We start from the raw sequence: 14,165 nt of genomic DNA on the forward strand, positions 1-14,165 counted from the left end.
AAACCCCACAGGCTGACTCACGCTACAGTCACTCACATTGCAGTCATGGCCTCGTTCTGGAAGGTGACGAAGGCCATGCCCAGAGGTTTGGTGTTGACCTTCTCCTTCTCCTTCCTGTACTCTTCCTTGAGTTTCGCTTCCAGTTTCGTGTAGTAGCTCACGGCTTCCTCCTGTAAGAGACGCGTCAGGGCGGTTTTTACAACACTACAGCAGCTGCTCTGGTATTAGTGTGTATGAGGTGTCTGTTACAAGGCTGTGCCATCAGTGTGTCAGTGTTATTAGTGTATACACCGAGGATGTGATGTGTGTGCATGCAATGTCTTACAACAAGCCAATTTTTTTTAACCATCTTTAACCTAGAAACATTTGTGCAGACTTTCAGCAAATACGTGAAGACGTGAGTGTGTGTGTGTGTGTGTGTGTGTGTGTGTGTGTGAGAGCACACGCTTCACCTCTTCACAGCCTTTTATGACACAACAGCACAAGTGGCCGCAGGGCTTGGGGTTGATCATGGTGGGCATGTGCTCCTTCGCCTGCAGATCCGTGAAGAACTTCTTACTGCGCTCTGTCTTTTTCCTGTATGCACACACACACATATGGGTTACATAAAGACTGCAAGAGAGCTGCGCTGCTTTTCTCATGGATCAGTCAACCAGTCAGAGCATCAGCAGGTCTAGCTCATTTAGATCATCCACCCCCCCCCCACACACACACACACATTCTCACTCTTCCCTCCTGGCTTGCTACAAATCAATAAGCCCTTGGCAAGAGCTGACTTCTTCTGGCTTAGCACTTGGCCTGAGTGTTCATCAGCGCCTTCTGTCTCGTAAACTATATAAATACTAAAGATCCTCCTGTATTGCTTTTCCCTCAGAAAACCTATTATGATCAAGGAGCAGATTATAAAACAAAAATAATACAGTAAATGAATGCGCAATGCAACAAATACTTCCTACAACTTTTATTTCAAAACATATTTATTTTCACATGAAAAAGGTTTTAAATGCCAAGTTATTTATATCTACACCACCGTTTAAAAGTTTGGTGTCATTTTCTAACTCCATGATCGTCCCTGATTTTTATTTCTTTCTACATTGTAAAGGAATGCTGAAGGCGTCCAAAAAATGCATTAATCTCCTTTGAACAGTTAATGGTGAGATGTTTCTGCTACTTCTGCTCTGTAAAGACTTCATAACGCCTCTAATCTGAGGTGCTGGTTGTTAATTGGTCATTTTTCAGGCTGATAACTCTAAATGAACTTCTCGTCTGTGGCAGAGGTAGGTTTTGGTCTCGCCCTCCTGGGATGGTCTTCATGAGACAGTTTCATTATGGTGCTTGATGGATTTTAAAAATGCACCTGACAATACTGTTCTTGCAAGAATTACTACTACAGAAAGGCTGACCTCTGTGTCTTAAAATAACAACTAACTGTTGTTTTTCATGTTTTTTACTTGATTACCTAATTCCATATGTGACACAAAGCAGAAAGGAGGTAAAAACCATGTGATCTCACATTGTACACCCCTGGCTTAGACACTACTACTGATGGCGGATGCTCTAGGACTAAAAGCATGGCGTACCTCTCGGCATTAAGAGCCATGAGCTTGGCCACGTTGTAGCAGATCCGAGCCTCGAGGACGACACAGTTCTCGTAGGATTGCCTGTAAAAACCCAGACATCACATATGAGATGAATACTTATAGAGTGTGACATTAAACATCAACCCCCAAAGAAGGCTAATTTTACTCAACCATCTAATCAAATTAGATTTATTCCAGACATCACTTTATGACAATAGACCAAAAAAATGAAATAAAAAAATCCTACTCGAAGTGCTGTTTGATCTGGATCTCCTCGGCGTACTTCGAGATGCCGTTTATAAATAAAGTGCGTTTCACCTGCAACCAGAAAGAGACTGAGATAAGAATCAGCAGTTTCAGCATCTCTCTACAGAGCATCTTTGAACTGCGAGCCGAGATGCTCGTGGCAGAATGTAGGTCAGCGCTATAGACAGACTTCATCCATATTTCAAGAGACAAATTTTTTTTTTCTTTTTTTTTTTTTTTTTTTCTGTGCAGCAGTGTCGGGCGAGAAATTCATTAAGGACACACTCTTGAGAGAATAGACTAGGTGAAAGCCACAGCAGGTTTTCATCCAGCTCGAACATCGATCTTATTTCATCAGAGTGTCATATCCACTCTCACGCCATTATATGTTATTTAAATATTATCATCTGCGTTTTTAGTAGCTCTTGTTGTCATGACAACTCGATTTCTCCATGAGGGGATTCAGACAAGTCACCCTGATCTAATTATGTATCAGAAGTGAATACGGGTGGGGGGGGCTACCAGTATAGCTATACATATATATATATATATATATATAAAGCCATAGTGGTATAGGTTTTCTTGTATTTTTCTTATGTTGTATTTTTCATCTTATCTTCTAGAGATATATTTTTCTTTATCTTAGCTAAATATATTTAATATTTTTTTATATTTTTTTATCCCATATTTTTTATTTCTCTTTATCCCATATTTATTTCCTATCAATAATCTTTTGATTTTTAAGATCACGGCCGGTAGCTTAAGCATTTCACTGCATATTGTACTGTGTATGACTGTTTGTGACAAATGAAATTTGAATTTGTACTGTATAAATGTCCATAAATGTCCAATACCAAAAAAATAGCTTCCAGATATTTTAACCCTTATTATGTACATGTACAGTGGTACCTCGGCATAGGACTGCCACACCAAGAATTTTCGGCATACGAGCGACCAAACCGAGGTTAACCGAGCGGCGGCAAAGTCGCGCGTACGTCTGGGAGCTTTTCAAAACTTGGTGCGCTTGGCTTTCCATAGACGCGAACGAGTTTGTATATTTGTTGTGCTTTTTTTTCGCATTTTGTGGAAGATTTAATGAAGACATACCACCATGGGTCCCAAGAATGTTAGCAAGGACGGTAGCTAGAAGAAGAAAAGGGAGACACTTTCAGTTTGGTTTTTAAAGCAGCCAGTGCCGAGAAGAATCATAAATTAAGATTAAGTCATGTTTAATGTCTATTTATTTCATATTTTATTTTATTTACAAGTATTTTTTGAATGTTTTGATTGTTCTTATATGCAAAAATATGAATACAGTGTTGGAAATTGGTAATATTGGTAATATTTTTGGGTGGCTGGAACCGATTATCTGCATGTACATTATTACCTATGGGAGAAAGCGTTTTGTAATACAAAATTTCACCATAAGAACTCTGGAACGAAGTAAATTCGTATGCCGAGGCACCGTTGTATATGTACAATATACTGTAAAATGGTTTTGTGCACAGTGCTACATAGTAAATAAAAAAAAAATTTAAAGAGTGAATATATTAACCAGGTCGTCCTCCTTGTAGTGCATCTTGGAGGTGTGGCGTCTCATGCTGTAGACGGTGAGGAGAAGGTAAAGGAAGGCGAACGACGTGTGTAACCACAGCAAGTTGTTCCTGCGCGATGGCGAGAGATAAAATCCATCAGCTTTCACGTCAATCAATCAGTTCAATCAGCTCTTTCCACGTGTAAATCCGTGTAAAGCCAAAACACACACCCTGTCTCCGTTTTTTTTATTACAACTACAATAAAATGATTCGTCACTCACCCCGAATTCAGGTTTGCGATTGTTGTGCGGCCAAAGCTGTACGCGTTGTTTTCTGATAAAACATGACAGAAAGAAATAAAAGTGATTAGATCCCAGAGGTACAGCGGGAAGAACCACAAACAGGATCATGAGAGAGTGCGAGAGATGGATCAGATAATAAAAACAAAAACTGAGACATGGCATGAGGGACTAAATGACAAGTACAGCTAAAATAAAGACAAAAAAAACGCACATAGGATAAAATAAAATACAAAGACGGGGAAAATGAGTGTGTAGAGATCGGAGAGAGCTGATCTCATTGTTGTGTTTAGCGTGAGAAGTTGGAGAAGTTCTACACTTCATGAATCAAAGATCACAGAACGATTTTATCACATACAAATAAAGGATGATTTCCTGATCATGACCGAGTTAAATTTAACCAAGTTAACCTTCAATTGATTACAAAAACAAGAAAAATAAAAGAAAAAAAAACCCTGAGTAAATAACTGGCTTTACACTAATTTTATTCTTAATTTATTTTTTACACAATTTTTTTTTAAACTTTCTTCCTTTGTAATGAAAAATCAATACCTGTAAAACCTATTTTAGTGAATTCATTAAAGGCAATATACAAGGGGCGTTCTAGTCAAACCAGGACTAACAGAAGACTTCAAGCATACTACACTGATGTAAAATGTAAAACATTTGAATAGTGCAAACATTTTTAAAGAAAGCCGAACGTCCATTAATGACGATCCCGGCCGAGGTGGCTCAGAGCCCACTGCAGTCGTGTTCCTCAAAATTGATGATCAACTTGTATCATCTCTGTGGGGACTGTACAGGACATGTTACAGGAACTCGGCTGGGAGTTACATGCCATTTCCACATTAAAAGGGAGTTCCTGGAGGGCCAGCGTGTCAGAAGTGATGATATTCAAGCACTAGTGAAACACTGGGATAAGTTTAAGTCTTGGTTTGGCTTGAACACCCCTCATATATAAAGCTGAATTCTTTCGTTTCTTATTATAATAATAATTATTTCTATCTATTTAGTCTCTTGCGATTTGTATTGTACTAGACGGCAGTGCTGCCTCTTCAGTCTCAAATCTTCCACCCAGAATTCTTTCCTCCTTAAAAGGTGCGTTTGTGTTTGAAGCAGGCGGGTTAGATGTGATTAAAGCCCCTCACCATCTCGAGAGTTAAAGGATATCTGGCAACCTCGCAGGTGCAAAATACACTCGGGTGATTTGCATAATTTGAATATGAAGCTCGGGCGGAAAATAAATAAACTCCATGAGAATGACACTTTCAAAAGCGAAGACATTCGAGTTTGACATGAAAGCAGTAAAATGAACTAAATTTAGAAATTTATGATTGAAAACTAAATAAATAAATATAAAAAAAGAAGCACAAGTTGCGTGTTTAAGGTCCAGAAGTGATGCACATGAGTAGCATACTCTTCTTTTGTACATCGTTCTATTAATAACATTACTTTCCCGCTAATAACATTGGGTGTCTACTTTATAAATATTAATGATGAGTGAGCGGTTTCTGGGGAAAAAAAAGTCTCGGCTGCAAGTTGAAGAAGCATTAAAAAAATTTAAAAAGGAAAAAGAAGAATAAGAAGATAAAGAACAGGAAGAAGAAGCATCACTTATTAAATATGTATAAAGCTGAATTTCAAAGGAAAAAAATAAAGTTGAAGCTGCTCCACAACCACTAGTGTATAAAACAGACTAAAACAGTTTCTTCCCTCGTCTCGCAAGCTCTCTCCGCTCCATTTCCCTCTCACATCCCACAAATTCAAAGTTATCTCTCTCTCTCCTGAAATACCGTTGACCGGATCTCAATTACCCCGAGCACAATCCCATTAGTGCAGAGGTTAAGCCCCAGAGCATGATAATCTACGGCTAGCTGCACAAGAGGACAGGGCGCAGAGTTAACAAAGAATTAAACCATAAACCATCAGGACGAGCACGGGCGCTAACGCAAGGTTATTAGCGGTTAGAGACCTGCAGCGGAGGTACACATTTACCCCGATGCTAGAAACGGTTATGGGTTATTACACCGAAATGTACGAGGAGATCCTACCGATGTAACCATAACAGAACACACATTCAGTAGAGGTGTGCATCGGGACTGGGTTCCATGACACGTGCAAAAAAAAGAAGAGCAGGAAGGTAGATATGAAAGATATGAAGCTTGTGCTGAAACTTTATCAGGGGCTCACGCTGGCTGAGGCTCTGGGTTACTGATTGAAGGTTTCGGGATTCAAGCCTCGACACCGCTCGGTTATCACTGTTGGGCCCTTGGACATCGTCCTCAACTTTACAGTACGCCTACAGTATACAAAAATCCACCAATAAAGAAGTTTGGGCGTCTGAGTGGCAATCTGGACCCATAATAACCAGCGCAGGCCATCATACCTCACCCGCCTGTTGTAATATTATTTTAAGATGTATTTAGTGTTTATATTACCTCAAAGAATCACAATAAATTAAGAAATCTTTTTAAAAGCTAAATGTTTACTAAACTCTAATCAAAATATTTATCTACTTTCAGCAATCTGTACAACCTGACAAATTCCAACAACAACACGTGACGAGGGCATGAGGGGGGGAAAAAAAAAAAGGCGTTCAAACAGTAAGAGATCCTGGGAAGCACTGAATAAAAAAATGTTTTACCACTTTACATCAAAGTCGAGTTTCACTTAGCAAAAGACAGTGATGATGCGATTGTAATAAGCATTGCATAAAAGAATCTTCTCATGCACATTTTGAAATATGAGTGCATAAGTGCAACAATGTGCAACATAGTTATCTGAAACCTTTACAGTCTTTGAAAGCATTGCATCATATTTTAGGCATTTATGAAAACAAAGGGTTAAAAAAAAATATATATATATATATATAAATATGGCAAAGCAGAGTCTGAGTGATTAGAAAGCATTTAGTACACATCAACGGGAGAAATCAGGCAACAAGTAATACCCCAAATAATGGTCTCATGATACACTGTTAAAAAAATAAATAAATACTGATGATAATGATGATGATATCTCTGATTATACATTTTCCTGCGGTCAATTTCACTCACTGAGGCAGTTCATTATGTTGGGTTTTATCACCTCCGGACCTTTTGGGGAAGTGCTCCACCACGCCACGAAAGCATCCTTACCATCCTAATCCTTGATTTTGTCTCTTTTTAAAGAGTCTGAGCAGCACTCCACTCACCCAGCAGGTCTCCGGAGAAGTTAACGGGCAGGACGATGCCCACCGACAGCACGCCCACCACCACCAACAGCCCGATGATGTGCCGCTGGAAGGAGAGGTAGTGCACGGCATCCTCGCCACACTTCTCACGGATCTCCTCGTCCCTACACACATACACACACAGGCTGTAATACCCAGAATGAGCCTTTCGTTGCATAAATCCATTATGCAACAGAGTCAAATTGAGTCACACTAACTAAAATTCTGTGAAAAATAAATAATACAAAGATTGCACACTGTTAAGACAAAGACTACTTTCAATCGAGAGATTTTCTTTGTTTTTGTAATTCATAGCTGTATGCATTAAGATAAAAAAAAAAAAAAAAACACTATCTGTAATAAATTGTGATTTCCTGCTTGTATAGACCACGCCCATAAAGACAAACGACCAGTGCACCTTGCTAGTACAAACAGAGTTATAAAGGCAGGGTGAGGGAACCAGTTATTAGAGAATATTAATATTGCTACAGGTAATAAAATTAAATTACAGATAGGGAATAAAGTCATGAACTAAAGAAGCATCGTGCCCAGGAGTGTGTGACGGCGTTTTGTTTTTGCTCAGAGAACAAATTTACATAAAAAAATATTAATAATAATAAATCAACATCAGCTACTTCCAGTCAATTTAAACATTTTAAAGCAATCTTACTTTGTCTCAACACATACTGTACATACATACACATTATATACAGTACATTAGGTATATACACTTTTTTTTTTTTTTTTTATAGATTCCTTTAAAGAACACAAACTTTTGCATTTGTATCCATTTCTTAGCACTTATCCGAACAACAACTTTGAGAATTTAAAAAAAAAAAAAAAAAAAAAAAACACACAACAGTTACAACTGTAGGGGGGGGGGTAAACTTTTGCACGCTTTACTTTTTCCCTACAGCTGCCTTTATTAATGCTGAAAGTCAAAACTAAATGTCAAACTGCAATTTTAATCTGATGAATCCTTTTATCCCCCTCTAATCATTGTCATTATCATAATGGCTTTTTTTGAGCTAAACGTTCTTGCTAAACACCGCACGTCGTCTGTTTTAGCCCAAATTCACTACCAAAGTTTTGTGCATTAAAAGGGTGAATAATAAAGACGGGCAGCTAAATGAAAAGACGAGCAGCCAGCCAGCCAGCCACCCTGCTGGCTCTGTCATTTACAGCACGCTCGGCAGTAATTAAAGAGGCACTTACTTTATTCGGAAGATGGCCGTCAGCCAGGAGCAAAACCCCTGCAGGAAGAAACGTGAATTATGACCATGAGGAGGAAAGAGTGGGCATGAGTGCAAACTTAACGTACATAAACACAATTCAGACAAAGCTTTTGCAGCGAGAAGCACATAATGATGACAATGAAGGCCTCATGTAGACTAGACGATGTTATTCGTTTGTGTACGAGGGCAAGAACGAGGCATAATTAACCCGCGAGGAGTGACGTGGCCGAGTGACCCGCGTCGGCTGGCGGCATGAACGGGATTACTGGAAGCACACGGCAGTCACGCTGGCCAGAAACGTCACCGTGTTCTCGGCAGAACCTCACCATCCACATTTACAATCTGTGCCCCAATTACTCAGCACTTTCAGCCGACAGTTAAAGGACTGGAAGTGCTTCTTTACTCTTTTTTTTTTTTTTTGGTCTGGTGATGAAGTCTCGTTTGCTTCCATCCACGACGAGTTTTTTCGTCGTCAGCAACACAGGAAAAGTGCAGGATCATCAGCGACATGGTTTATGCACTGAGCTGAAGGAGAAGGAAGGACGCCAGGTCCTAGATAAACACTACGCTATATACATTTATATAAAGTGTGTGATCGGTCGTCTGTGAAGGAATCAATGGACAGCAGGCAGAGAGAAAGAGAGAGAGAGAGAATTGTGCTGTAGATTAATCTCTCCGAGCTTTCATTACAGCATCCAGGACCAGAAAACTTACTGTTTATCAGACATGCACTGTTAGCAATTTTACCTCGAAACCAAAAACAGTGCATGTTCAATATGATTACTAGACAATTTAATAGAAAAACCTGCTCGTTCGGTTCACGCATATCTCCAAATCAACCAATCATGTCGCAGCAAAGCAATGCACGAACTCATCCAGGGACCGCTCGAGAGTTTCAGTCACGATTTGCAAGGTTTAACAGAAACTGCTGATCTTCACACACAAAAATCTTGGTGAGAAACATCTGGTGAATGAAAATTCTGATCCTTTTTAATGAGCAACCTAAGAGAAGAATGAATGGACAGGTTTAAAAAAAAGGACCAGTGGTCTTTACAACCACGGTGGGACAAAAAGTAACTCAGTATGAAGTATTTGAAATTTCAGGTGGATGAGCTGCAACACTAGAAGTGCCTATATTTCACTTGAGACTGTCTTCATTCTGTCCACACAACTCTACATTGGGTACGATTAGTGGTGTAACAGTATGCATATGTGTGTTATGATCTAATTGATCATGATAGAATTCGTCTTTACTAATACGGGGCGCTTAACTTGATTCATTCGTTTCATTTGAAATTTAACTAATCAGTCGTTTTAATGAAGATATACAGGTTGTCCCCGACTTACAAACAATTTCCGTTCCAAGAGCATGTTCATAAGTCGGATTTGTTCTTTAGTCCGACAAAGTAAGTCTTGTACTCCTCTGACACAAATATACGATGTAAAGCATACCTATCCACTTGACTAAATCTCTGTCCCCTTTCCCCACACTGCCATCATGTGGCCAAAAATAGTAATCGCGCCTAAGAAAATGAATTTCACCGTGAACTCTCCACGCCTTTAAATTGAGACGCCACTTTGTCTCAGAGCTGTTTTCCACTGCATTGGACTGTAAACTCGGTTTCATTCAGGATTCTCCAAAATTTGTATTATTATAGGATTACTATCAGGACAGCTTTTAGCTTTACAGTACAGCTATTTTCTATCATCGTGCTCCCGGACTGATTACCTGACACCGATGAGGCCGACTTATTTCTCCCGCACCCCCACACTCACACATACTGGACTTTAGACATTTTATACATTCAATTACACACTGTAAATATAGTATGTTTAATAAGTGTAATATGTTTATTTAAATCAAATCAAAGCATCTGTTAAAATCTGTTAAAATTCCAGAGAATCTCAAGAGAACCAGGAATCACTTCTTATTAAGCCTTACCTCAGCTTTTAATTGATCTCACACACACACCCACAAAGAGACCGCAGCCAAGCCTACTCTTTTTAATCATGCATTATTTAACAATAATGAGGCGAGACCTAAAGCCAATCCCACTCTCACTCCATGACCTAATGTGACCCAGACAGACACAGCAAGAGGGCGCGGCAACAGGACGAACAGGCGGGGAAAACCAGTGACACACTTACATTGTCTCGTTGTTCAAAATCCACAGAGCTAGAGACGGAGGTGAGGCGCTCGTAGCGATCCGGAGTTTCTGAATGCAGCGCTGAAGCCACGCTAAGAGGAAGAAAAAAAGAGTAAAAAAAAAGAAAAATCAAAGCAGATATATTTTCTTTTATATACACACGTTATGTTGATTCAGTCTAGAGCACTGAAATGGGACGGAGGAGGCTGGGGTGACCCTGCACTCATGCAGATGTACTGTAGGTCGAGCTCCTTCAAATGCGGAAGGAATTAAGTATTGGCACTCTTAAGGAACAGGAGCGCTGGGTTTCACCTTCGAATTAAATTGCGTAATCGATTCTCGTAGCTTTGAAAACACTTCCTGTGATGAGTTTTTTTTTTTTGGTGTATCGTTCTACAAACTTTTAGTTCAGAATTTGATCAAAGTGTGATGTTTATCGGGTCGGGAATCATACTTAACTGGCAGTTTAGATATCTTTCTTTGCAAATGTACTGATCTAGATCACTGCGTAACCGAAAAGTTACTTTAGTTAATTGTACAGTACAGTATAGAATTTTTGTCTTGAGAACTGAAAAAAAATATGATTGGTGTTATTTGGTAATATTGTAATATTTTTGGATGCATGTACATTATTTCCTAAGGGAAAATGCTTTTCACAATACGAAATTTCACCTTAAGATCTTCAGAACTGATTCAATTTATAAACCAAGGTACCGCTGTACACTGCTCAGAAAAAAGTGAAGAGATCACCTAATCCTGGTTTGACTTGAACAGCCCTCATATGTACATGAATGATGTTCAAGTCATACCGGGACTACGTCATATTTTTCTGCGCAGTGTTTTTAAGAGATCTTCAAAGCCGAGGTGTTTTAAACGTTTGTTGGTGAGCCACCGTGATGACTTCATGTGAACTCTGCGTTACCCGAGGACTTCACTAAATCCTGACTGAGAACCTAATCCGAGATATTTTTAGCACCTACAAGACCGGCCATGTCTTTACCGTCGACGTGTCGGCACGTCTTCTCATCAGTGTCGCCGTTCCTGCTGGTCACAAGTGTCTGACATCGAGAAGTGCAGTCACACACACGTAATCAAGGCCACTGGATGTGTGACTCGTGTTTCAAAAGTATTTGAAGTGACTGAAGCTGATACACGCCTTCATTTCACACCTAAAGCAAGTTTGTTGTTCCTGCTGAGATTTTCCCTGTGATTTCTTTTTAATGAAGCTTTAAACTACATTTAGACGAATCAACAAATCAAACCAGATTCCCCAGTCACCATTTCATGCAGTTTGCAGCATGTTTAACACACACACACACACACACACACACACACAGAACATTATAACCTTTATCCCTGCTTGTAGAGGCCCAGCTGACTCTGTTTCTCTCTCGCTCACACACACACACACACACACACACACACACACACACACACACACACACACCTTTTCTATTATTATTATTATTATTTGAAAAACATTCCAGGAACAAAGTAGACTGAAACATTACGGATTCATTCAAAATGACGCATCGTGCTTCGCTCACTGCGTCGATGACGGAACTCGTTGTTGTGTTTTCTGTATGTTGCTTATTATAGTGGTATAATAGCCACGCCCACAAGTGTGTTAAGAAGCCTGGGCTTTAAACATTTCAAAGTGTTTCCTGTTGAGAGATATTTTTAGCGTGTTGAATGGTTTAGGAACCCGTTTGCCTGACATTATTTGTAATGTTTCAAAGTTTTACGGATACAATGGAAGTTTAGCGAGCTACAGTAGGAGGTAGATATTGTGCTGGTCATTGTACTGGGAGGCAGAGAATGATGGGGTAAAGCACATCGGCTGGCATCTTGACCCTCAACGCACCTTACATAATTAAAAATAAATAAAATAAATGATTATTATTATTATTATTAATTAGTGCAGTATTTTAAAGTTCAGACCCCTTAAGAGTTGAGTATAGACATTCAGTGCCGTGGGAAACGTTTTGAGCGCTCTTATTTCTTTGTTACAAATAAAAGTATGAATATTATATCACGGAAACGGAGAGAAATGTTTTACTGCGACAGGCTGCAAAGTGGATAAAGTCACAGCAGCAACCTCATTTCCCCTCTCGTCTGTTCCAACAACTCAGTATACTGATCATCTGAACCTGTTTTTTTACTGGTTCAGTTAGAAAAAGTTAGAAAGCCTGGAGAGCTAATAAATAAATAAACAAACAAATAAATGAATAAAAGCTCTCTGGAAGCAAAATATGAAAAATAATGTAGAGGGACTTAAACGTAGAGTACTGTAGGGCTTCAAGTAGTGTATAACCTTTTTTTGATATTATTAATGTCCTTTAATTATCCAAAGAGCCCTTAAGAAATGCTTTTTCTCCAAGAGTGTACTGTATGTGTGAGCAGAGCGAGTGTGAGCCTCAAGTTTTGCTCATTTGAATCATTGAATTGCTAAATACGATCTTAATCTACAGTATAATCTTGCAAAAATGACTTGAATCTAGTCCATTTCTTAAAATAAAATAGAAATATTAAACTTAAATATAAACGTAAACCCATTTCTAAACATTTTTAACCATTTTCCCATGCTTTACTGTACGTTCTTGTTCTATAAGCAGATATTTTTCCTTCTTTCAAAAAAATACTTTAAAACTAAATCTAAACATGGACTTAATTTTCTTATATTTGGTTTGTTGTTTGTAGAAATTGTAAATAAATGTAATAAATTTGGATTAAAGGTATTGTCACTTGGCTGCACAGTGGCGTAGTGGTCAGCGCGGTCGCCTCACATCTCCAGGGTACGGGTTCGATTCCCACCTTAAGATCTGTGTGCACAGAGTTTGCATGTTCTTCTCGTGCTCTCCAGGTTCTCGGGGTTTCCTCCAACAGTCCAAAAGACATGCCGATTTGGTTAATTGGTGTTCCCAACTTTCTCGTAGTGTGTTACAGTCGTAAAAATGGGAATAAAGACAAAAACAATGGTCCCTAGTTGGACTGCAGAGATTCCTAGATGGATGAATGGATGAATATTGTCACTTGGTAGGATGTGATTAGTATGCAGTATTGTGCTGGTGATTTTAAATAGCTTCTTAAGGGTTCTCTGGATAATAAAGTGCTTTTAGTTTCTTAAAAAAAAAATAACAGTTAACCTTTTTGGTTAGGAAGCCTTACCTAGTTATTCTGTACCCCATAAAACCCTGTTTCCCCAGTGGAACAACCAAAATAAACCTTTTAACGAGCGTAGTTACTGCTTTAAGAAAGCGATAGAGCTGATTTAAAAACACGACGCCCGGCGCTGCCGGAGGACGAGCCAGTCACCCGAAATATTTGTCTAGGCCAGCAGAATGTTTAAATAAGCCGCGAGGACAGCGCGCTTCACGGATGACTTCTCCTAATGTCCTAATTCGATTCGGCTGATTCTAGAGAGGACAATGGCTATACACAGTACATGTCTCTGTCGGGGTGGGCGGGGCTTTTCCGGAGATCACGTCTAAGACCTAGTGATTTCACTAAACATTCACAGGGAGAGAGGAAACACGATTGGGAAAGAAAATCGGAGGAGGTCAATCGGTTTGGAATACAAGCAACACAAGGGAGAGTGGGGTGCCAAAACTTTTGGTAGTACTGTAGATTACCTTTGCACAGGTTCATAGTTACCCTTTTCCTTTCTCTCACTGGGGTTATTTAAGGTCCAACACGCAGGATGAGAAATAAATGTTAGGAGGCGTACACACACACACACACACACACACACACACACAAAGTTGATCTTGACCATTTTTTTTTTTACCCCCCCCCAAAAAAAAGGCCTCAAGATAAAAAACTTTCAGATATTAAAACACACACACACGAAAGTTTAGTAATCAGAAATCACTTCCAGAGCATACAGTAAAGCTCAGTGCCATTAAAGTGTGA

At 39.3% G+C, this 14,165-nt stretch overlaps 1 protein-coding gene across 3 annotated transcripts in view; it reads right to left on the reverse strand.

Moving 5' to 3' along the window:
- Window positions 1–14,165, reverse strand: part of LOC128542988 (CSC1-like protein 2) — a 60,407-nt gene that overhangs the window by 16,861 nt on the left and 29,381 nt on the right. For all 3 annotated transcript variants that reach the window (XM_053513245.1, XM_053513244.1, XM_053513246.1), the window contains 9 exons: window positions 10,255–10,345; window positions 8,087–8,124; window positions 6,854–6,996; window positions 3,643–3,694; window positions 3,382–3,490; window positions 1,828–1,898; window positions 1,581–1,661; window positions 453–576; window positions 37–170 (listed from right to left, as the gene is read on the reverse strand). In XM_053513245.1, the coding sequence (XP_053369220.1) occupies window positions 37–170; window positions 453–576; window positions 1,581–1,661; window positions 1,828–1,898; window positions 3,382–3,490; window positions 3,643–3,694; window positions 6,854–6,996; window positions 8,087–8,124; window positions 10,255–10,345 (843 nt within the window). The remainder of the gene's footprint in view (window positions 1–36; window positions 171–452; window positions 577–1,580; window positions 1,662–1,827; window positions 1,899–3,381; window positions 3,491–3,642; window positions 3,695–6,853; window positions 6,997–8,086; window positions 8,125–10,254; window positions 10,346–14,165) is intronic.

The sequence above is a fragment of the Clarias gariepinus genome, chromosome 15 (genome assembly GCF_024256425.1).
Source record: "Clarias gariepinus isolate MV-2021 ecotype Netherlands chromosome 15, CGAR_prim_01v2, whole genome shotgun sequence".
Lineage (NCBI taxonomy): Eukaryota > Metazoa > Chordata > Actinopteri > Siluriformes > Clariidae > Clarias > Clarias gariepinus.